This window comes from Mustela lutreola, chromosome 11, assembly GCF_030435805.1.
Source record: "Mustela lutreola isolate mMusLut2 chromosome 11, mMusLut2.pri, whole genome shotgun sequence".
Lineage (NCBI taxonomy): Eukaryota > Metazoa > Chordata > Mammalia > Carnivora > Mustelidae > Mustela > Mustela lutreola.
Window position 1 is genome coordinate 49121723 of NC_081300.1, and position 24422 is coordinate 49146144.

Here is a 24422-nt window from a genome sequence, read left to right on the forward strand (position 1 = left end):
AGAAATATTCGAGTTAGTTTGTGGATTTGTGCTTTTGGAGAGGACAGATGACCAGGAATATGTAAAAACCTTAATCCACTTGATATAAGGTCAAAAAAATGGAAAACAGAATCATATTCAAAACTAGTTTTTGGGCGCCTGGGTGGCTCGGTGGATTGAGCCGCTGCCTTCGGCTCGGGTCATGATCTCACGGTTCTGGGATCGAGTCCCGCGTCGGGCTCTCTGCTCGGCGGGGAGCCTGCTTCCCTCTCTCTCTCTCTCTGTCTACTTGTGATTTCTCTCTGTCAAATAAATAAATCTTTAAAAAAAAAAAAAAACTAGTTTTTGAAAATATTTTAATCCCATATTAAGGCTAAACTTTAAGGAAATGAAAAGGGATGGAAGGGGGAACAAGAGACGAGACTTAAGAAGGAAGGGAGAGAGGTGGACAGATCAGGGGAGGGAGAGACGTGGGTGGGGCAGGGGCGGTGGTGGTGCCGGGCGCGGGGACGAGAGAAGATGAGAACCTGGAGAGGAGAGGTGCGTAGATTTAGAGATTTAGAGAAACTACTCAGGCCTCCTCTGTATTCTCTGTTTCTGGGCAGGATGTTCCTACATCCCTCTAAAGTGTCAATGAGCAACTGTTGGTCTTCAGTCCTACGGAGACTGCAGACACTCACAGGAGCGGATGGGGAATACGGCTAAGAACTACGATGCAGGAAGTGACCAGACACACAGCTCTGAATCCAACTGGAGGTCTCCTCCCTCCACAGCTCGGTCACGCGCTCAGATAACCATGTGCTCCTTTGATGACTCAGCCCATTGCTCTTAAACTCCATGGGGAAAAGTGGGAAGGACTTTGTCCAGGTACTTTGAAGATGACTGCCATACACAGTAATGATGCTTCCAATTTCTGGTTGTACAGGACCCCCTCTTAGAACTTGCCACGTGCCTTTAAAATGATTAGCAATGACTCGGGGACACCTCCAGATCCCTCCGGACCGTAGTGAGGTGCTAGCTCCTCTCCTCCTCACTGTTCCACTCCTGCCACAAGGGCCTCAGTCCTGGAAGATTGGCAACCGACTCTGGGAAGAATCCCAAGCCCTTCCCGGAACACTCAATCTAGCAGTGACTTCTTCAGCTACTAGCCCCTGGAAGTTAAAATTCTGCTAAACTGAAGATAAAGGGAAAGGAAAACTCAACTTTAAAGGAGAATCAAAAGTCCTTTGGTCCGGCGGATAGGATTCTTTCTAGAGGCTGGGGAACCTCTGGAAGTCTCCCGTGCGGAGAACGGAGGTCCCTCGATCTTGCAGTCCCTCTCCGCACCCCGGGGGCCCCTTACCCACGCCTGCGTTATTGAACATCCCAGGGAGCACCAGCATGATGTGGTTGGGCCAGTACTTGCGGTACAGAGGCATCTCGTATTCTTTGACCACCAGAAGGTGCAGGTGGCTGATGCCCTCCATGGCATGAAAGAGGTTTAGGAGTCCGTGCTCATGGCGACCACTGGAAGGAGTGAAAATAGGGCTCTTGACTGCATTTAAATTCTGTTGAAAGGAAAAAAAAAAAAAAAAAAAGAACCAGAGACCAAAAAGGGAAATTAAAACCCTTAGATTTAAGAAGTTTGGAGAACCCAGTCTAGTATGTTGGATCTGTTGGTCTGAGAGCAACATTGGCATCCAGACACCATCACCCACCTTGTCTGACACCAGGGGCAGCCGCATGCTCTCCAGGTGTTTACCCTGCTTGCTGAAGACAAAATGACTCTCTTTGGACTTGGGAATGATGAAATAGAGCTGCACCTCTTCTCCCAGCATAGAGGAAGAGAACGTGAATGCGTGAAGAGTGGAGTCAGACATCTGTGTTTGTAAAGAAGGAAGAGAGGGGATGTGAGCTCATGGTTTGCAAACTCCTAGACCAGTCATTAAGGTTGTTTTTAAGAGAGGCAAACTGAGCTGATCTTCTCTAGGCCACCAGAGCTGGTGGTGCCCACACGATCAGAAGAGCAGGAAAGGCAAATGCTTCATCTTTTAGTCACTATCAGTGACGTGAGATCCAAGCGTCTTGCCCCCTACACAGCCTCCCTGAGGGTGGAGAAGTTTCTGTTGCTTGGCACCGTCTTTGCATTCCTCATGTTCTTAGAACCGCTACCACTCGGTTTTATGCAGAGGTTAGATATCCCCATGGGATGTCCTGCTCTCTGAACATTTTCAAAGGTGCCCAGTTATAGGGGGAAAATCACTTTCATTTATGTGAGTCAGGTTAAATAAATAACATTTTTCTAGGTAAAACATTAGGGCCAACATCACTAAAATGCCTCTGTGACCCCATCTTTCCTAGCTATAGTAGAAGCTGACGAAGTTTGAATAGTCACTTAGCCTAGAACTCTGGGTTCCAGGAAAAGACCACATATAAATCTGATTTATTTTTTAAACCGCCAGAAAGTTGGGGCACCTGGGCTGGCTCAGTCAGTATGGCTTGTGACTCTTGATTTTGGGGCCATGCGTCCGAGTCCCAATTTGAGTGTAGAGTTAAAAAAATAAATTATTTTTGCTTCAAAGTTCAAATGCTCGGGATGCCTGGGTAGTTTAGTCAGATAAACATCAGACTCTTGATTTTGGCTCAGGTCGTGATCTCAGGGTTGTGGGAGCGAGCCCCTCTTTGGAGTGTTTGCTCAGCATGGAGTCTGCTTGGGATTCTGTCTTACCCTCTCCTGTTGCCCCTCCCCCCTCTGAAAATAAATAAATACATCTTTAAAAAAAATAATAAAGTTCACATACTCTCTCAGTAACCCATCTTAGTGAATAATTACATAAAGGTCTTTATGACAGTATTTGGGCTTCATGAAACGACAGCATCGGTTTTCAGCAGCAGCTAGAAATCAGGTAGATTTCCCAAGAGTTTTAACCTAAATATTACATTTCATAGGAAAAAAGTATTGTAATTCTTTCCTTAAATTCTAGTTCATTCTGCTTCACAAGTGTGGGAATATACTACTTAGTGAGTACTACAATCATGGAAACTAACTACACAGATGGAGGATTTTTAATAATTTTCTAAAAGCTTATGATTTATAGACTGGGGCCTTGAATCTTCTTTATTCTGTAAAGCATTGTGAGTTGATTATAAACCAGCCCACCAAAAGTTTTCAAGAACACCAAGAAAACAATGGGACATAAAATGGGATGCCCAATGGGACATCCAATGGGAGACAATGTCTAATGGGACATAAAAGGTAACTTGTATCAGAAGAGCAGAATGATCAATCCAGTTTTTCAGTATATCCCTTCTAGCACCTTTTGGGAAAAAGGTAAAGACCTGATCCTTCAGACCAGAAGCAAATTTGGGGGAAGTCTCATCAGCATGTCCTATGGGAGGGAAGAGCTTCTCTAGGCATTCAGAACCAAGCCATAAAAATCAAGAACGTAAAGTGGGAGAAAGGAACATAGAACTTATCCCCCACATGGGCTCTGGACTACTGTCATTTGCTGCCTTTCCCACCTTTTGTGTTTATAGATGCTCTGGCCAAGAAGAAGCCAAAGACTATGGAGTATTGGCTCATCTTCTGTGGTTCTACCTCCCTCAATAAAAGATAAATATTGACTCCTCTGTATGCCTAGTGATCAAAATCACTCCACACTGGAGTCAGGATATGACTTGTCCGTGCAGATCAGCAGACCTGTTCCCAGCTCAAAGGGCACACCCTGTGGACTTGTTAGGTAAGAGCACCATTTTTGTCAACAACCCTCTCAACCAATCTTTTTCAGGATCACAGATAACAGCTAACCTCAACGGGACACATGGAAACATTTCCATGGAATGACTTCAGAGGCTAAAACTCAAGCTTCTTTCTCTCCCTCTTCTCCCCCTGCCCACCATCCTAATAAGCTCACAGTAATGTTAATTTAAATGCTTCCCACATTCTGTTCACAAATGAGCGGCTCCATCTCGGCCCCAGTCTATAAATCAATACGGCCTAAGACTGGGAGCCGTATTTTTCAGTCCTGACTCACAAGATCCACGTTGGGCGACAGGCAAGGACAAGGGGCCACACCTGGGAGGCAGAGGTGAAGTCCATGTACTGCTGGCATTGCTCGCAGTGGTGGAAGGTGTTGTAGGCCGCGTACTTGGTCAGCATCATGGACACCGTTCCTCGCTTCCCGGGCTCCTCGGCTTTGGCATCCTTTATTGCTTCTGTGTATCAAGGGGCAAAAAACCTTGCCATGATATGCATGGAGCCCCTACTCCTGGGAAAAATGTCCCCCACTCCCTGAAAGGCTCTTCTGAGGACTCTATAACTTAGGCCCGCGAAGTCAGGTATGAAAAGTAAAAGGTGGTCAATACATGTGCAAGAGAAGTGAAAAGCAAAGAGGAGAATTCCTTGAAATTTCTCTCAATGAGAGATTTCTCTGCCTGGATGTAGGTGGCCTGTGACCTGCAGAGAGGCACGCCCAGCTCTGCTTGCACTGACCTTGCTTGACCCCTGCCAGCTTCTCCGTATAGACCATGCTCATCAAACGGTACTTGGGATCGTGCACACTGACGTCAAAGGGCATTTTACTGAAGCTCTCGATGTCAGGCCAGGGCTCTCCCTCTGACTGGCTGACCTCACTGCTTTCGCTGTGATCTAGGACAAGAAGAAAGAAAGTGCGCAGAGCAGCCAGACTGACCAGCCTCCCAGCCGTCCTCCCAAGTGTCAGGAATGAGAGGTTTTAGGAAACATGACTCCCAGATGGGTGAACAAAGGCATTTGTGAAAAATGATCTCCCATGTCTCAGGGCAGAGGGGCCCAGATTTATTCCTTCAGGCCCAGGAGGGAAAAATACCCTCCAGCAGGAAGGACTCATGGTCCCAGCATGAACCTCTACAGATCTGGTCCACCAACTCCCGCTTCTAGGAGATCAACTAGTCTCCCATCCCAGCTCCCAAAATGGTCTGGAAAGCTTGTTTGATTTTGGGTGATCTAAATTCTCCCTCACAGTTTTCACTGTGGAATTTTAAGATATTGACAGCCTACGAGATTTTGGGGATGCACTGAGCAAGATTCCCAGTGTCTGCTGCATGGGAGAATCACCTGGGAGCTTGTAAAAAAAAATCCCCGTGCTTAGGCCACCACCCCCACAGTCGCCTTTAGTCCCCAGACACCTGTCACAGCAGTTAAAGCTGTTTAGGTGGCTCCAACATGCAGTCAAATTGGAGAGCTAGTAGCCTCAGGTGTGAGTGCAGACCGCTCCTTCCTACTTCACTCACACCTGTAGCCACGGCCCCCAGTTCCCAGGGAGCGGTGATTGTAAGAATTCCAGAAGGTGCACTGAAAGTGCTCAGACATGGCTGGCGAAGGGGGCTATCCAATAGAGGATAGTTATTGTCATTATTGATAAAATTCATAAGATCCAAAAGCTTAAGACAAAGGGAGAAAGAGAAAAGCTTAAAAAAAAAGCCTAAAGACTACAAGTACAGCTATTATTTTGCGAACACAGTATCATTTATTTTTATATCCCTGAGCTAAAGTTGGCATTTTATTTAAAACCCCAAACTTGGGACACCTGGGTAGCTCAGTGGGTTAAGCCTCTGCCTTCAGCTCAGATCCTGATTCCAGCATCCCTGCTCAGTGGAGAGTCCATTTCTTCCTCTCCCTCTGCCCCTCCCCCTGCTCGTGCTCATGCCCTCTCTCAAATAAATAAATAAATAAGTAAAATCTTTTTTTAAAAAAGGACTCATGCTTATTCTAGTTTTTCTTGTTTTGTTTTAAATATCATTGTGGTTCTCCAGAGCAGCATCACATTCACCTGCACTGAACTGAGGTAGAAGGAATAAACCCAGGCTAACCGCACGTCTCGCTACAAAGGCCGGGTTTGCCCCAGCTGTGGTAGATCCTCTCGCTACAAAGGCCGGGTTTGCCCCAGCTGTGGTAGATCCTCTCAGAGCCCATCATATAGGTTAAAGCCCTAGAGCAGATCCCTCAAAGGGGATCTGAGGAGAAAATTAAAGGTGTCGTTGCCTTGTGGCGCCCAGGGACTTTGTGGGAAGATTGGTGAGATGCCAGTTTCCTCTTTCCTTGTCTGTCTGCCTTTTGTCCTCTTGGTCCCAGTCCCCTCTCCGCAGTCCTAAGTGTTTTGAGGCCAACCTGGAGCTCTGGGTCCGCTCTGTGGTGGGCCTGGGGGTCTGGTGCAGCTCAGGCGGGGACACAAACCAGGAGAGGCGGGTGGGAAGATGGGATTGCGTGTCTGTATTTGCAATCATGAATATGAGCTGGTGAGAAGTGGAATTAGGGCGAAAGTGATAATAACATGATTAAGACCTGGCTGATTTTGCTTAGTCATGCTCTGGACTGAACTAGTCCTTTAGGCTTGTCACAGATCTATTTAGGACAAGAAAGTGGGGTGAGGTCTGAGGGCCAATCTGACAGAAGACGTCAAAGCCTTTCCTTTTTCCAGGCTCATCTTTGAGAGCCTTGGAAGAGCTTCTGCCTGATTACCCCTATTGCTCGCCTGCTCTCCCTTCCAGCACAGGCCGTAGCTCCAAGCATGAAGCTCCAGTTTCGAGGCCACATTGTCCTCGGCTAGAGAACTAATGCTGGCTGATCCCTGCTCACACTCGCTTTCTGGCTTTGCTGGGTGTGCTACCTTGGAACCCTCCCACCGGTGACTGCTGGCCGGGAAGGGTTGGGAAAGGGGATGCAGGCAGAGGGTAGGAGATAATCTTCTTAAAACCAGCCCCCCAGGGTGCCTAGGTGGCTCAGTGGGTTAAAACTCTGCCTTCAGCTCAGGTCCTGATCTCAGGGTCCTGGGATGGAGCCCTGCATCCCGCTCTCTGCTCAGCGGGGAGCCTCCTTCTCCCTCTGCCTCTCTGCCTACTTGTAATTTCTGTCAAATAAATAAATAAAATCTTAAAAAACAAAAACAAAAAGCCAGCCCCCACAGCGCTGTCAAGCACCAGCTCCTCCATCTTCCTGTGAAGGAGAAGGCGTTTGTTTATGGCACTAGGTTTCCTTCTGCACAGTTTTAATTTCATTATAGGAATCCATATACCTTGGCTCAGAGCCCGCTGTTAAAGCGGAAGTAACCAGCGAGTCTCAGGCACGCCCTGGACCCTAAGCAGAACACTGCAAGTGAATTTTAAACCCATAGAAGCAATTAATCCACCTACCAGGGCCTTCTAAGAGGTCTCTTCGCCCTGCCTCCTGCCGGGGGTTGAGAGGGGAGGCCAGAAGAGGTGGAAGACTCCACCAACTTAACTAAAAAGTGGCCGCCGTGTCCTCACAGCCGTCTGCTAGCACCGGCACCCTCGGCCTCCGGATAACCCTGCAGGTCAGGCCCCCCGGAGGCCCCGCAAGGCGAGCTGGTGTCCGTGTCTCGTGTCTCGTGTCTCGGCCCGCGACCCCACACTGCCGGGGTTCGGAACTCACCCGTGTTGATCTCCCCCTCATCATACACGTCCACCTCCAGGAGCCTGATGAGCATGCGGAAGAGGATCCTAAGGAACTGCAGGTAGGAGCCGGTCTTCCCCACCTGAGGGAAGCGGGTTTTTTCTTAGTTGGGGAGGGGGAGGGGTGGAGAGCGAAGGAGAAGAGAGCCGAGATTTCACACCTGGGCTCCTGGATCTCTCCTGCCCCTGCGGCCCCAGCGAAGACCTCCTGGCTCTGGGTCATTCCCACCCCCGCCCCCACCCGCACCCCCGCTCGCTTCCTCGGCTCCCCGGCTCCCTTCCTCCTTGGGGGCCGCGGGCCTACCTGAGGGGGGCCGGTCAGCAGCAGCCGCCGGGGGTGGCAGGTGCGGGCGCCCGAAGCGGGGTCCGGCTGGTTGCTGAAGTCGGCGTGGTGCTGTCGCGCCGAGGTCCACTGCCGGTAGTAGAGGGACTGCTCCTCGCTGCTCATGTCCTTGTGCAGCAGCGGCCGCAGGGAGCTCACCCAGGCCACGTCAGCGTGCGGCAGCAGCGAGGAGGACGCGGGCGGCTTGCCTCCTCGTGGGGAGCCCAGCAGGCTGTAGGCCGCCTTCGATAAGATCACGATCGGGGGCAGGGTGGCGTGCAGGCCCCCGCAGCCCTGGGGCGCCTGCCCGGGCCACGCTAGGGCCCGGGGACCCGAGGAGGAGGAGGAGGACGACGACGAGGACGGCTTGGAGGTGGTGCTGCTGGCCATCTGGGGGCCCAGGGAATCACACTCCTGCTTCAGGGTCTCCCCAGCTCCAGCTGTGCCCGTGGAGACCCCTTCATCCAGCCCCATACTGTTGGCTGGGCTCTGGAAGCCGGGGGTCAGCGACAGCTTCTGGGACTTGTCGGCGGTGCTGGAAGAGCTCACCCCGTTCTCCATGATGGAGCCTGGAAGAGGACGCCATGCCCTCCATCAGCAGGGCTCGCAATTTATTCCTTGGCTCCTCCCTGCGTGCGGGGTAGGCTAGACTGACTTTCTGCCCGAGGGCTGTGGCCTCTCTAGTCCCAGATGCTGCTTCCTCTGCTGGCTTCCTGGGGCCCAGAGTGCTCCGGTCGCCCTGGGAGTAATTATACCCCCAGGTATAATTACCTAGAGAGGTATAATTACCTAGAGCTCCTTTCCTAAATCCTACCCCCATTTTTGTAAATGACATAATGTTATTAAACTCTCCTCGGTGACCTCATTTGGATATGCCTCCTGATTCATTCCAGACCCTGACCAATACAGGCTCCAAGTTCCAGTCCTGCCCCAGGACATCTGCCACCTGCTGGGGTCCAAGGGTCTCACACTTCTGCTTGTGGAGAAGTTCCCCAGGCTGTAGCCACTTCCATGGATGCGCAAACCAGCGTGAGAAAGGTTGTGAGGCACAATCTACACTCAATGGTCTTGCTTTCATCTGTGCACTTGGCCAATTCACTTCAAATATGTCTTCCCCTCTGATGGGTCAGCCACTCTTGCATTTGTGGACAAACCAAAAGCTCATACGTTCAGGCCTGATGGCCTTCTCTGAGCTCAGACTGGTGCTGCTAGGCATGTCTGTCACATCCCAACCTCAGGGGATCCCAGAGGACAGCCAGGAACTGGACGCTCTTGCAACCAGGTTGCTCCACTTGCTCATCTGACTTTTGTGTCCCTCCATCTTATACAAGAGCCTGCTTCCCACCCCCCCCCCCCCCCCACAGCCTTGAGCTTTGGAGCCTGCACACTTTGGGCAGTGAGCTTTCCCAAGGACCCCTGAAGTCAGCCCAAGGCTGAGGGATGTGTGCTCAGTGGTGGGAGCACAGGCAGGTCAGGTTGTCCCCAGAGGGAGGGAAGCTAAACAGCAGAAGGCAAGCCATGACCTTTGTGCCAGTATGGGAGCAAGGCTAAGGTTATGTGAGCCTTGGGGGCAGCTCTGGAAGTGCAGGGAAAGGGGGGGGGGTCTGATTAAAAAGCCCCAGTAAGGAGGTGAACACTCCCTCACTTCTCCCTTGCTGATGCTGGTATCCAGAAACTCCCAGATGTGATAGTTCCCCTTCCCTTCTGTTACTCTTCACTATCCCCCAAACCTCTGGGGAGCCTGAGTTGGCGGGGGCGGGGGGTGTAGAGAAAGGTACAGTCCTGATCCCTGGCTAAGGCAAGCAGCTCGGCACACCCAGTAGAACAGTTCTCATGCTCTTCCAGGCTGAGGGTCCCTATCAACACAGACTGCCCCACAGATGACTGCCTCTTCAATTCTCATAGCCATTTGACAGCAGCTTCCAGGATGAACAGACACACTAAGGCTGCTTTCTACTTGAAATTTTATGTGTGTCTGCTTGTATGTGTTAGGATGATGGAAAAGGGGGGATGTGAGAAAGAAGAATGTTCAGGTGATCTCTAGTTGTGGGGTTTTCATTTTTATTTTATTTATTTATTCATTTATTTTAAAGACTTTCTTTGAGGGAGAGAGAGTTTGCACACACGCTGGGGTGGGGGGGCAGAGGGAGAAGCAGCTCCCACTGAGCAGGGAGCCTAATGCGGGGCTCAGCCCCAGGACTCTGGGATCATGACCTGAGCCAAAGGCAGATATGTAGCCAACTGAGCCACCCAGGTGCCCCTATTTATTTATTGTTAGAAGTAATCTTCACCCCCCATGTGGGGCTCAAACTCACAACCCCAAGATCAAGAGTCTCATGCTCTATTGACTGAGCCAGCTGGGCACCCTGGAGTTTTGATTTTTTTTTTTAAAGATTTTATTTATTTATTTGACAGATCACAAGCAGGCAGAGGCAGAGAGGCAGGCAGAGAGAGAGAGGAGGAAGCAGACTCCCCGCTGAGCAGAGAGCCTGATTCGGGACTTGATCCCAGGACCCTGAAATCATGACCTGAGCCAAAAGCAGAGGCTTAACCCACTGAGCCACCCAGGCGCCCCTGGAGTTTTTATTTTTAACCTCTTCTCTATCCTTTGTTACATTCTCCAAGTTTTCTATGTTGAGGTTTTTTTTTTTTTAAAGATTTTATTTATTTGACAGAGAGAGATCACAGGTAGGTAGAGAGGCAGGCAGAGAGAGAGAGAGAGAGAAGCAGGCTCCCTGCTGAGCAGAGAGCCCGACATGGGACTCGATCCCAGGACTCTGAGATCATGACCTGAGCCGAAGGCAGCGGCTCAACCCACTGAGCCACCCAGACGCCCCTCTATGTTGAGTTTTATTACTTTCCTAATGAGAAAAAAAATGGAAACTGCTGCATTTACTGTAATATAATTTATCAGAAGACAGTTCATGCCAGGCACGGCCAGAGGCCCTTTCAGTGACCCTCCAGGAGAGGGGCTGGCAGGCTGCATGGTGGGTCAGCACAGCCAGTGACCCCAGAGTAGCCTTTGGTCTACCAACACTTGCCATTAATTGCTTATAAAAGTCATTCATTCATTTATTCATTCACTCATTCATTCATTCATGCAAACACTATGCCAGGTACTAAGCCAATGAACACAAACTTAACAACTTTCAGATCTAGAAGGAAAAGAAGGCTTCTGTGCAAATATCAGATGTATAATACCCCTGAGGTGATTAAAGGTGGAAAGGACTAGGGAAAATAGTGCCTGCTGGGGTTGGTAAAATTTATTTATTATACTTAGCTCATTACCAAACTCTTCATTAAATGTTTGCCCAGAGAAGTATTTTGTGGCAGTTCAAGTGTTAGGTTTTCCAAGTACCTCTCCTGGAGAACTGAGGTCTGAACAGGATGCCGGAGTCAAGGAAGGCTCCTCTGACATGAGTGCGGGGTGTGAGTCATGCCTCCCCACTCCCTCCCTCCCATCCCCCCGCCCCCCTGCAGAGAGAAAAGGAAGCACTGACCGGAGGTTCCAGTGACAGCACTACTGTTGCTCTGTGGCCTCTCCAGGTCGATCAGCAGCTCATCAGCGTCATTCTCGCTGGCGGTGGCTCTTTCCTGCTCCTTCCCGCTAAGGTCCAGGGCAACAGCGGGGCCCCGGATGACCTCTTTTGAGACGTAGCAGCATGCCAGACCCACCTCCTGCTCCAAGGCTGTGCGAGTTAAGTAGCTTGAGTCGATGAGCCGCAGGTCACAGTACTTCAAAGACCTGCACATAAGTCAGGGTGTCTTGGGTGAGTCCATCTGGCCTGGACTCAAACCTCAGCTTTGTCATCTCCTTGCTGTTATGACCTCACACTAGCTACTTCCTTTTCTCCAAGGATAAAACAGAACAACAGCGCCTGGCTCACGGGCTTGTTGTGAGAGTGTGTGGATGACGCAGGGAAGACATTTGCAGCAATGCCTGACCCCCTGGCAGCATGCGGCTCATGCTGTCTTTATTGCCGTTGCTACCTTCTCGTCCTCAGGCCCTGGGCCCTTGAGAACTTGGGAACAGCAGATGAAGAGACACTTCATCCAAACAAAACGATCCCAGTATGGGGCAGATTTTTTTTTTTCCTCCCTGCCCCTCTGGCGGCCCTGCTTTGATGAGGAAACACTTTTCACTGTGGCTACCTTCCATTCCCCTAAATTCTGGGCAATCTCTGGAAAGTCAAAAGAAAGGGGCAAGGAAGGGTGTGTGTCTTTTCCCTCTGAAGAAAGCGATTCTCTTCCTCTTTGCCCAACGAGTGAAATGGCTAAGTGTCAGCCGAGTTTTAGCCATTGGCTCAGCCGGGCAATTAATGAAAAATGAGAACTGACCGTTCGCGTCCTACCTGGGAAATGTTTCTCCAAGAGGATCTTTGCCAGTTAATATCACGATACAAGGCAGACCTTCTAAATCTTGGTATGTCCGAGGGGTCCACTCTTCTGGTTCATTTCCTCTCCAGGTCTGTAGAAAGGGACCCATATGATAAAATTAAAACCCCTTAGTTAAGTTTCCACTTCTTAAAAGGTTTCTAGGTGCAGATTTTTTATGCCTTTGTGCTTCCAAATGACTTCTAGTGTGTGTGTGTGTGTGTGCGTGTGTGTGTGTGCGCGCACTCCCATATACTAAATTGCTCTTAAAAAGCATAATAAAGCACTCTGGAAGAATGTGGCCTTCAGTTTTATCTCAGTAGGATAATACAGGAGATCTTGGTGTACATCACACAGTAGCACACAGGCCAAAGACACATACAATATGAACGACCTTGGATAAACTACCTGACTCAAGGCTCTCAAATATACTTTTTTCATGTAAGGGACAGACTTCTGAAACAGACTGACTGAAAAAGATAATTTCAGTTATGAATGACTAATAAAAGCATCTCAACAAAACTCCATAAAAACAGACATTTTCACCAAGAAAATCGTGAAGTTAGCTACCCTTGATGGTTATTTCCTCTCTTTCTCTCTATATTGATTTTCAAAATAAGCGACAAGTAATTGGCTTGGGACTCTCAAAAGTCTTTCTCAAGAAGGCTAAAAATATAAACAAATCTGGATCAATTAAAACAACAACAACAACCCTGCCCCTTACTTAGAAGAGTAAGGCAATTAGTTTATGGTTTCACAAATAACCTATGAAGCAGCACCTTCTGATATAGATTAACACATATGTACATTATGTATATCTTTAATAAATGGAACGCCAATCGGTGAGAAGAAAAAAAAATCCCACCAACTTGAAAGATGTTCAAAAGTGAAAAGATCTTACAGATTTTTATATTTTAGAGCAGAAAGAAAATAGGCTGTGTCTTAAGTAGATGAGGTGGTTTCTACTACTTTTACAAAGTGTCTAGCATTTAACTATGCTCATAACAGCTTTCCAGGAGGAGTTATTATAAGAAATAAATGGACACTTCTGGTAATGCTTTAGAGAACAAAGAGTAAGAGATGTTAAGTAATGCATACACTTCATTTTTTAAAGAAGATTTTATTTATTTATTTGACAGAGATCACAGGTAGGCAGAGAGGCAGACAGAGAGAGAGGAAGGGAAGCAGGTTCCCTGCTGAGCAGAGAGCCCAATGCGGGGCTCAATCCCAGGACCCTGGGATCATGACCTGAGCCAAAGGCAGTGGCTTTAATCCATTGAGCCACCAGGCGCCCCAACACTTCATTTTAAAATAGACAGGTACTTCTTTTGCTAAACACAAAATGGGATAAAAAGAAATCTAATAGGCAAGAAAAAAATGTAATAAGATTTGATTAATGATTTGTTGGTGTCTAGATAAAATAGCCTTTAAAAATAAATATACCCACAATTACTCAAATAAAATATACATAATTTATAAAGTGGGAAGCACCTTAACCTTGTTTTTTGTTTTAACTTTTTTTTTAATCATATATTTATATACCAATTTTGAGAGACTTTTTTTTTTTTTTTGTCTTTGAAAATCAATCTATCCAGGTACCTGAGTGGCTCAGTGGGTTAAACATCTGACTCTTGATTTCAGCTCAGTCTTGATCTCAGGGTTGTGAGTTCAAGCCCTGCATTAGGGTCCATGCTGGGTGTGGAACCTACTTTATTATTTATTTATTTTTTTAAATAAAGATTTTATTTATTTATTTGACAGAGAGAGATCACAAGCAGGCAGAGGCAGGCAGAGAGAGAGGAGGAAGCAGGCTCCCCGCTGAGCAGAGAGCCTGGTACGGGGCCTTGATCCCAGGACCCTGAGATCATGACCTGAGCCGAGGGCAGCGGCTTAACCCACTGAGCCACCCAGGCACCCCTGGAACCTACTTAAAAAAAAAATCTATCAAAATATTTTTTAGGGACGCCTGGGTGGCTCAGTCAGTTAAGTGTCTGCCTTCGGCTCAGGTCATGATCCCAGGGTCCTTGGATTGAGCCCTGCATCGGGCTCCTTGCTCAGCGAGGAGCCTGCTTCTCTCTCTGCCTGCTGTTCTCCATGTTTGTGCTTTCTCTCTCTCTCACTCACTATTTCTCTCTGTCAAATAAACACATAAAATCTTTTAAAAATATATTATTTAAATATTAGAAGAAAGGTACCTACAAAAATTCGATTTTCTATACATTGTCATGTCAAAGTGAATATAATAACACTTTGATTTAGAGTAAACAATTTTAGGAACAGGAATCATTTTACTCATATAATCTTTGCATTGGACTCATGATGTCCCTGATGCTGAGGCTCTCCTTGGATGGATTTTATCTCCTAGAAACCATCCACTGGTCATGGTTCTACAAATGATGAGGTCGTTATAATGATGGGATAAGAGATATTATGTTTTACTCTATGAAAAGATTTATTTTTCAAAGGTTATTAAGGAAATCTTGCTTTTACTCTTGACTAATCAGAGCTAGCCAAACCACTACAACACACTTTCCATCCCTCTGCTACTTCTGATGAAGGATGGTTGCAGTTCTTTGACGGGCTGACCATGCCCTCAGGATTTCACTGAAGAGCCTTTAAAACAACACAAAAGACTGGGTGGGCACTGAGTTCAAAAAAAATATGGGACTCAAGGCTGAGGAAATTTGATCAAAACCTCACAGGCCCTCTGGAGGAACTGATTTATTTCGATTTAAGTCTTGTATCCTTCCAGAATGCTTGTCATGACTTTTATGTGATAATTAGAGGGAACCACAAAAATAAGGCCATCCAATGGAAGAAGAGGCAGAGGATTTTACCCAGGCCTACAGATAAAAGGCACACCTACCCACCCATGCCATCCTTACAGTGGTGAGGGAGGCTGGTAACTTAGAAATAAACACATGAAGGGGCACCTGGATGGCTCAGTTGGTTAAGCATTTGACTCTTGATTTTGGCTCAGGTTGAGATCTATGGGTTGTGGGATCAAGCTCCAGGTCGCTTTCTGCGCTCAGTGAGGAGTCTGCTTGAGGACTCTCTCTCTCACCCTCTCCTTCTGCCCCTCCCCTGGCTCGTGGTCTCTCTTTCTCTCTCAAATAAATAAGTTAATCTTAAAAAAAAAAAAAAAAAAAAAAAAAGAAAGAAAGAAAGAAAAAGAAATAAACCTGTGAAGCAGAAACCACCTGGCAAGTGTCAGTCTTGCTTAGGATATGAACATTTCTACAGGATTTCATATTTTTACTTCCACACCATGGAGAAAGGATGGATTGATGTGACCCACTGGTTTTGACAGTATGGAAATCTCTTTTGTGCGCCCGGTGCCTGGCAGCTACTCATACAAACTGAGAATCTGAGAATGACTGGACCCCGCCTTCATGTATGGCATGCTCTCAGAAGAGTGCTTACAGAACTACTGCTGTCTAAAGACCCTGAAGCTGATTTTGATGTGCTAGCAGCCAGTTAGGACTCTTGATCTCAGGGCTGTGGGTTCAAGCCCCACACAGGGTGTAGACATTATTTATGGAAGTTAAATAACAACAAAAAAGAACCTCAGGTCTTTGTGGTTTTTAGCCAATGGCCCAGATGGGTGGATTATTTAGGACCTGCTGATTTATGCTGATTCAGTGATTGGTACTTCTGAAGACTCTCAAGAAATGAGCTCAACTAGGGGTGGCTATACTTGATCAGGGTCATGGAGACCCAAAGAAGATTCTGCAGCCTCACATCCTCTTCAGCCATCTCCCTGCAGATTATTTGCCTTTCCATTAGTATCATTCAAATAGTCTCAAGACATACGTCTCAATGAATTATACTGTAAGAAGAGTTTTAGGACCCTCACGTGTTACTCATCTTAGAAATCTCGCAGTTATGCGGTCTGTAACTATCAATAAAAATTGTGAACATGATATCTATGTGTGAAATATAAATGTTTCAACTTCCACTAAATATAGGGTTTTTATTTTTAGACAGATTTATTTGTTCCAGCTGCTCCTCAAGATAATATATTTTGTTTGCATTTTGGATTATTCAATTTAGGTTAAGCTAATAGAATACAATAAAAAGGTTTATGTTTGCAAAACGCTTTATGAACACTGAATAACATCCTCATATTAGAGCTCTCTGAGATCATACAGTCCAACTCTCTCATTTTGCAGGTAGGAAACTGCAGCCCGGGATGAAAATGAAAATTGCCCAAGGCTATGTGTTTTCTTTTCATAGAATTTGTGCCAAACTAGATTTTTCTTTTCTTTCTTTTTTTAAAAAAAAGATTTTATTTATTTGTGTGAGAGAAAGAGAGAGCACAAGTAGGGGGAGCAGCAGATAGAGGGAGAAGCAGGCTCCCCACTGAGCAAGGAGCCCAACATGGGACTAGATCCCAGGACCCAGGGATCATAACCTGAGCTGAAGGCAGATGCTTAACTAACTGAGCCACCCAGGCATCCCAAACTACATTTTTCTTAACTCGGTTTAGCTCAGTATTTAGTGTGCAGGGTACAGATACCATGCTGGTCTAGCTCAGACATATACTACTTGCCTGGTATCGTACCCACATACATGTGGTTATTTTATTAAATGCTTCCTAATGGCTAGGACAGATTGGATTATAAAAGTCTCCAGAAAAACCTAAGCAGGGCATAAAGTAGGGAGTTAGGTGAGTTGATTTAGGAAGTCTGCTGACCTCCTCCATGCCTACCAGGAGGGGTTTAGGAGAAGCGGTTCCACCAGCCATGGGAAGGGGTTGGCCTGTGCTCAGGCTCTAATCCTCCTGCAGCAGCCTTGGAGAAGTCAGACCAGCAAGCCTCAGGGCTGGCGGACAAAGCGAGTTCAGTGAAGCAACAAGGGGTTGAAGAGTCCATGGGCAAGAGGGTGGGGAATAGCTCTATGTGCGTACTAAAGATGGAACAGAATCCTTTACCTACCGACTCTAGACCTGAGCGCACAGGCTAGGTAGACAGAAAAGAATTAGTGAACTGAAGTCACTTAAAGGCGAACCCACAGAGGTCTGGGAAAACAACTTACCTTTCTTTCTGAGAAAACAGATGGCCGTGGGCTAGATGCATCTTGACCAAGGTCAATAAACATGGGGTCAAATTGGGTCATCTCATTTTTGCACCTGCAGTTGGAGAGCATGGAAGACCAACTGCAGGCACATGCTAAAAAAGGGGGTTTGACAGAATCTTAATAAACCGGCCCCAGGGAAGGAACTGTACACGTCTCTTGGTTTAGGCTTAACACTGTCACGAAGATCAAATCAACACAAGTGCAAAACTCTACTAAACTCAGGCCTCTGAGCCACCTACGTGGGGTTCCTAGAAAACAGAAACAAATGGTATTTCAAAGGAGAGGTGTCCGACCATTGCTAACCTTTAATCGTGCCACAAAGTGCGTTGCGACACTGAGTTCAGAGGCAGGGTTCCCGAGGATGATCTCGAAGCGGTACTGCAGCCCCAGCTTGTCGCGCACCTCCTGCAGCCGCTCCTTGGCCAACATTGCCAGCTGCACGGAGGGCACCCTGATAATGAGCATGTGTCCCCTCCCACTTCTGGTTTTTCCCGGGGAGCTGATGAGGTCATCCATAATGCTGAGTGTTTCCGGGGTGCTGTGGTCTCGGAGCGACGCCATGGTGGTGAGAGCCATCAGAGCCTCTGAGTACTGCTGGATGAGAAGGTAGCAGCGGACAACCATGCTGTGCAGCCTGGGGTACCTTCAACAGAACACAGGGAGCTAGGACTTGGGCAGCAGGACCAGCTGGGACAGCAAGGTCTTTGTGGGAGGAATGCAGACCTGGCATGGTGGGAAGGAGTTACTGCTCAGTGGTGGGCTGGAGCCGTAGTAGGACCTTGGAGCCCACATCGCTAGAAGGAAAAGTGGAGCTTTAAATGCCTGTCAGTCAGAAACTTTTGGGATAGGTACAGCAAGTTAAAGAGAGTTAGAGATGCTCTAGCGACCCTAGCTTCTCTGAGTGTGGTCTGTGGTCCAGGAGCAGTACCACCTGGGAGCTTGTTAGAAATACCAAACTCCCCCACCCCAGACATCTGAATCAGAACTCACAGTCTGACAAGATCCCCAGGTGATTTTTATGCACATTGACTTTTGAGAAGCACTGATCTGGTCAGGTTATTTGTTGACAGAGTCATAACGGATCATCCCCGGACCCTAACCTCTTGTTGGTGGCACTGAGTTAGGATGGTGGTGTTGTCAGCTTATTCCTCTGATACTTAAGACTACAGTAAAGAAAATTGAGACATTAGGATCATGTTTGCCAAGTATCAGACATAAAAAGAATCATTATTATTATTAGTAATTACTAATTTGAGGGTAATCCCACAGATGGCAGTAACTGTATCTTCCCATACAATGTGCCTTGGGGCAGAAGAAAACTTGGAGCTGACTGGAGAAATAGCACCCCCTAGTGGCGAAGCCTCCTATCACCAGAGCCCTGCTTAGTTAAGGGAACCTGGCAAAGAGGGGCGTCCTGGCCTCATCTCGTACTCCACCCCCACCCCGACTGGACTGCCAAGTAAGAGGATCACTTTGTTCAAATTGGCACTTTTTACAGCTACAGAGCAGGCAGAAAATTTATTTATGAATTATTTCTGAGCTATTCCTCAGAAAGCCAGGTCTGTTGGCAAAGTGAGTACAAATGGGCAAAGAGGACCCCTTTGCAGGCACAAGGAGGTGCTGGTCAAGAAAAGAGGTGTTGGAAAAATGAGGATGAGCCTGTGAACTTTCTTTCTGGTTGCCAGCTGGTAGCACAGGCAGCCACCTAGCAGCTGGGCAGGCCATGGGGTATTTTGCCTTTGTTCCACTTTAAAATTCTATTTAAAGTAGAACAAGTGGTCTGCCAGCCTTGCACAGAAAAGCCCTGGGTCAAATACCAGTTAGGGTCATCAAATGAATAGCGTGGTTTTGAAATACTTCAGAGCTGGAAAGGACCGTGGATGCCCTCCCCTTCTTACCAGAAGGAGAATTAAGCAGCTGACAGAAATCTGGCTACTGGCCCAAGACCATGCCACCAGTCAGGGACAGAGCTGGGTCTAGAATCACTCGTCTCTGATAATGTCTCCTTACATTGCAAGGATTTAGTAGTTTGGGGAAAAGTGAAGAAATCCTCCAGTTTACTCAACCCTGGGCCAGTTCTTCAAACACTCAATAAATCACAGCTGTTATTAGCTTCAGTGACTGAGCTGGAAGAAGTGAGCACACAAGATCCATGTTTAAGGCTTCGTGATTTTGGATGGACCAGATAGGTAAGCCAAAGTTAGAACCCATGGTAACTTTGATCTATAGGCCTTTAGATCTCACACTCTGAAAGAAGTCTGAATTTAGACGTGAACAGTCTTCACAACCTGGTCAGTTTGCACTGAACTATAATTGTTATTTTGTAAGTATTACCAAAGTTGTAAGAGAAGTTGACAGGACTGACTCTGAGTGATGCTCTCGGAAGGGAGGGTACGTTCCAAGCTGGTGGCTGCAGCAGCTGGGTGGGAAACACTTAAAAGGGAGACTCATGGGATGATTTTGGAAATGTAAGATCACATGTGCTGTAGAAGGATTAATGTCACAGTGTCAGTTAAGTCTTCTTAAATCCAGCAGCTGCAAAAATATAAAACCCTGCTCTGAGGCTGCTCTTTTCGTTGGTACAATGTAATAACTCACTGGTAGGCTCCCCCCACCCGCCCTCATTTTTAAATTTCTCTTTCTTTTTTCTTAGCAAAGTTATAGAACAGGGTAGTAAAAAGGTGGCTTGTGATTAATTTGAAGAACAAGAGCTACTAAAAATTAGAATGTGCCTCATCAAAAAGAGTCCACCTGCCCCCATCATTGAAGGTCAGACAGACTACTGCAGCGTGGGCCAGAGGGACCCTCTACCAGGTTACATAAATTCTAATGTCTCTGTGACACTTCAAGTCTATGATTCAAGATCAGAGAGAAAAAATAGGAAAACCCTTTACTCTTCTGGAGTTTGACCAGGACTTGGGGGAAAAAAGAAAGCAGAGGAGGCAGAAAAGTCATGATCTTTAACTCCCAAGGTCAGGGACTGGAGGAGGCTCATTAGGAGCTGAACTCACTTCAAAGATTTAATTGTTCCTACTTTTCTCCAGTCTGCACTCTAAATCTCTCGTAGTAAAGATCAGTTTTTACTTAGTCATCTAAGGGTACTTGACTGTGGTGGATAGAAGGGAAAAGAGAAAAATGAAGAAGTGTAAGGCGTACGGTGGAGGAGGCCACAGCTCAGAGAAATGGTCTGTAATCAGCAAATCCCTCTGTCCATCTAATCCCTGGTGATAGCAGTAAAGCATGCTTGGGAGATGATTCAGAGCATGGCAAGTGGTTCTAAGTCCCACCCTGGGTTGCTAGTTTCCTTTGTTCGTCTCGGATGATCACAGAAAACCTACACCAGTAAAAGGTCATCTTAGGAGAGGCTATTTTCACTCTGCCTTTGCATGTCATCTGCACAGCAGGGGCTCCACGAAACTCCCTGTGACAGTGACACAAGAGACTTTTGGTTATTTTAGACACACAAGTACAGCTAAAGTAAAAGCTGAAGGTCCTTACTTACCTTTCCAAGAGCGTGTTCACCATTTTTTCAAAAGTCTCATCACATCTCAGAAGGGGGCTTGTGATTCCCCACTGTAGAGACTTACTGTATTCATTCAGGCCAAAATACAGCTTCTCCTGGCAGCTCATGTCCTCCTGATTCAAAATAGAGCCAAACCCAGTGAGGAGAGGATACAATGTGTCTTGTTTTCTAGGGGTCGGGTGGTTGGGGAGGGGGTTTGGAAATCCCTGCAATATGTTATTTGCTGGAAGGTTAAAAAATTGTGAAGAAACAAGTGGGACTACATCAAACTAAAAATCGTCTACATAGCAAAAGAAGCTTCAATAAAATGGAAAGACAACATGTAGTATAGGAGAAATATTTGCAAATCATGCATCTGATAAGGGATTAATATCCAAAATATGTTTCTAAAAAACTCACATAACTCAGCAGCAAAACCCTCAAACAATCAAAAATGGGCTGAGGAACTGAATAGACGTTTTTGTTAAGAAGACATACAAATGGCCAACAGGTATATGAACATGTACTCAACACCACTAATCATCAGGGAAATGCAAATCAGAGTAAGGATCTAATGTACAAGATGGTGACTATGTTACCTAATGGGATGTCACCTAAATGCCTGTTAATTTTTTTTTTTTTTTTAGTAACCTCTAGGCACTATGTGAACTTGAATTCATGACCCCAAGATCAGGAGTCACATGCTCCAATGACTGAGCCAGCCAGGTGCCCACGTCACACTTGTTGGCACGACTGCTATCAAAAGGAAGAATGATAGCAAATGTTGGCAAGGATGTGGAGAAAAGTGAACCCTCATGCTTCGTTGGTGGCAGTGTGAATTGGTACAGCCACTGTGGGAAATAATATGGAGGTCCCTCAAAAAAATTAAAAGTTGATCCAGGAATTCCACTTCTGGGTATTTATTCAAAGGAAAGGAAAATGGATATAGAAGCGATAAATGCACTCCCATGTTCAATGAGCATTATTCACAACAGCGAGGATATGGAAGCAGCCATGTGTCTGTCAGCGGATGAATGGATAAAGAAGATATAGTATGTATATGTCCACATGATGGAATATTATTCAGCCATGAGAAAGAAGGAAGTCCTGCCATTTGTGGCAACATAGGTAGAACTTGAGGATATTATGCTAAGTGAAATAGAGAGAGAAAGACAGATAGTACATGGTTTCACTCATGAGGAATCTTTAAAAAAATTGTCAAACTCATAGAAGCAGAGAGTAGAAGAGTAGTTGCCAGGGGCGGGGGTTGGGGGATGGCGGGAGTGGGAGTGGGGAAAGTGTGGGGGGAGGGAAGAGGAAGAGGTTGGTAAAGGGTACAAACTGTCTACTATAAGATGAATAAGGTCTGAAGGTCTAATGTATAATATGTTGACTATAGTTGTGAACACTATAATATATAATTGACATTTGCTAAGAGAGTCAAAATGAAATATCCTCACCAAAAAATATATATATAACACACACACATATAATATATATTTTACATATATATATATATATATACACATATATATATATATGAGATGATGGGTGTGTCAATTAACTAGAAGGGAGGAGTCCTTTCAGATCATCACAATGTACACTTTAAATATCTTACAATTTTACAACGACAAAAAAAGAATGAGATCTTGGAAGCAAAATAAGAGAGAGGGACAGGCAAATCAAGAAACAGACTCTTTATAGAGAACAAACTGATGGTTATTGGAGAAGAGGTGGGTGGAGGGGCGGGGGAAATAGGTGATGGGGATTAAGGAATGCACTAGTGGTGATGAGGACAGGGCGATTTATGAAAGTGTTAAATCACTATATTGTATACCCGAAACTAATATAACACTGTATGTTCACTAACTGGAGTGAAAATAAAAACTTAAAAAAAAAACAAAACAAGAAAATAAGGAGTTTTTGCCATTTGCAACCACATAGATGGAACTAGAGGCTATAAGGCTGAGATAAGTCACACAAAGAAAGACAAATGCCATATGATTCCACTGACATGTGGGATCTAAAAAAACCAAAATAAATGAACAAAGAAACAAAGAGAAACAAAAAGCAGACTGTTAACGAAAGAGAGCAAAAATAAACACATCAAGTAAGCAAGCGAACTGGTGGTTGCCAGAGGGGAGGGGGATGGAAAGATAGATGAAGTGGATAAAAGGGATTAAGAGGTACAAACTTCCAGTTACAAAATACCTAAGTCACAGGGATGAAAAAGCACAATATAGGGAATATACTCAATAATCTTGTAATAATGTCGTTTGGTAACAGATGGTGACTACACTTATCATGGTGAACAGTGAGTAATGAATAGAATTGTTGAATCATTACTTTATCCATCTGAAACGAACATAACACCATATGTTAATTATACTTCAATTAAGAATACACAAAAAATAACTATTGAAATATTTTAAATTTTATGTCAATTATACCTCAATAAGGCTGAAAAAATTTTTGTTTCATTATATAGCCTGATATGAACTCCACAGTTATCTCTGGGGCAGAAACCAAAATTTCTTTTCCCTTCAAATGAATTAACATGTGGTTAATGTTGAGATTTTATTTGTTTGTTTGTGCTGTTTTGGTTTTTTTAGAGAGGGAGGGCAGCAGGGGCAGAGGGAGAGAGAATCTTAAGCAAACTCCAAATCCAGAATGGAGCCAGACCTGGGGCTTGATCTCACAACACTGGAATCATGACCTGAGTTGAAATCAAGAGTCAGACGCTTAACTGACTGAGCCACCAATGCATCCATGTTGACATGCTTTCTTAAGGCAGATGGTAACTTAACAGATGGTTTGTTCTCTCTTTGCTTTGTTCAGGCATCTTCTGAGGAATAACATTTTTAGGCTGGTATAGTCACTGGTCAGACTTTCCCCTTATAAAGCAGCTCTCTATACTGATACTTCTCTACAGAACTCTCTGGAGGTCAACCAACTAAAAAACTCTTATTATAAAAAAACTTTTCTGACATCATCTAATGATGATAATTCAGAAAATCTTATTTTTTTTTTTACAAAAAAGTTTATTTAAAAATGGAATCTATACCTTTCTGCCTTCCTAAGCAGAATTCACTGTATTTTTTCTCCTTCTTGATGACTCAGACATCACTACGAAATGAATAACTATTTTGGGATATGACACAAAGTTTCCCTCAGAGGATCCTGAGTTGTGTGACATGCTGTCCTTAAACATAAATAGCCCCAGAATATTAAGTAAGCTTTTTGAGTTCATGTACTCGTTTTTTTTTTTTCAAGCTTTCTTTCTTCTTTTCTACATTAATTTTTCCCAGTCATGCCTCCTACCTGTCACGTGTCCTATGTGTTTTAGTCTTACTTTTATTTGTAATTATGTATTGACATTTTCCTTTAAACACTCTCTAACTCATTTCATAAAGGTAATATAGTAGCTTCAATAAAGTAAGCAATCAGAGGAAGAAGAAGCAAGGGTAAGAGATGTAAGATTGGGCCAGGCATGTAGCTTGTGCTCTCAATAATGCACACAAGATGTTTTTGTACATTTTGTTTTAGTAACTCAGAACAACAGATAAGCAACTGTGTGGTTTATAACAGAAAATAAAGCACTGTTTAATTGCGACTTTTAGTTTCTCTGTGGCCCCCCGGACCAGTTATCCCTGGTTGTTGGAACAGGATCTTATTTGAGAATAAATGTGCCAGAGGACCAAAGTATGTCCTTGTACACAGTGAAGCTTTAGGGCACAC

The 24422-nt window shown here is 45.6% G+C and overlaps 1 protein-coding gene across 9 annotated transcripts in view; it reads right to left on the reverse strand.

The window, feature by feature from the left end:
• The window catches only part of GREB1L (GREB1 like retinoic acid receptor coactivator), a 272164-nt gene that overhangs the window by 17103 nt on the left and 230639 nt on the right, over nt 1-24422 (reverse strand). For all 9 annotated transcript variants that reach the window (XM_059138916.1, XM_059138915.1, XM_059138914.1 and 6 more), the window contains 10 exons: nt 20685-20818; nt 17486-17825; nt 12082-12197; nt 11230-11474; nt 7712-8298; nt 7388-7490; nt 4451-4606; nt 4034-4173; nt 1677-1838; nt 1322-1526 (listed from right to left, as the gene is read on the reverse strand). In XM_059138916.1, the coding sequence (XP_058994899.1) occupies nt 1322-1526; nt 1677-1838; nt 4034-4173; nt 4451-4606; nt 7388-7490; nt 7712-8298; nt 11230-11474; nt 12082-12197; nt 17486-17825; nt 20685-20818 (2188 nt within the window). The remainder of the gene's footprint in view (nt 1-1321; nt 1527-1676; nt 1839-4033; nt 4174-4450; nt 4607-7387; nt 7491-7711; nt 8299-11229; nt 11475-12081; nt 12198-17485; nt 17826-20684; nt 20819-24422) is intronic.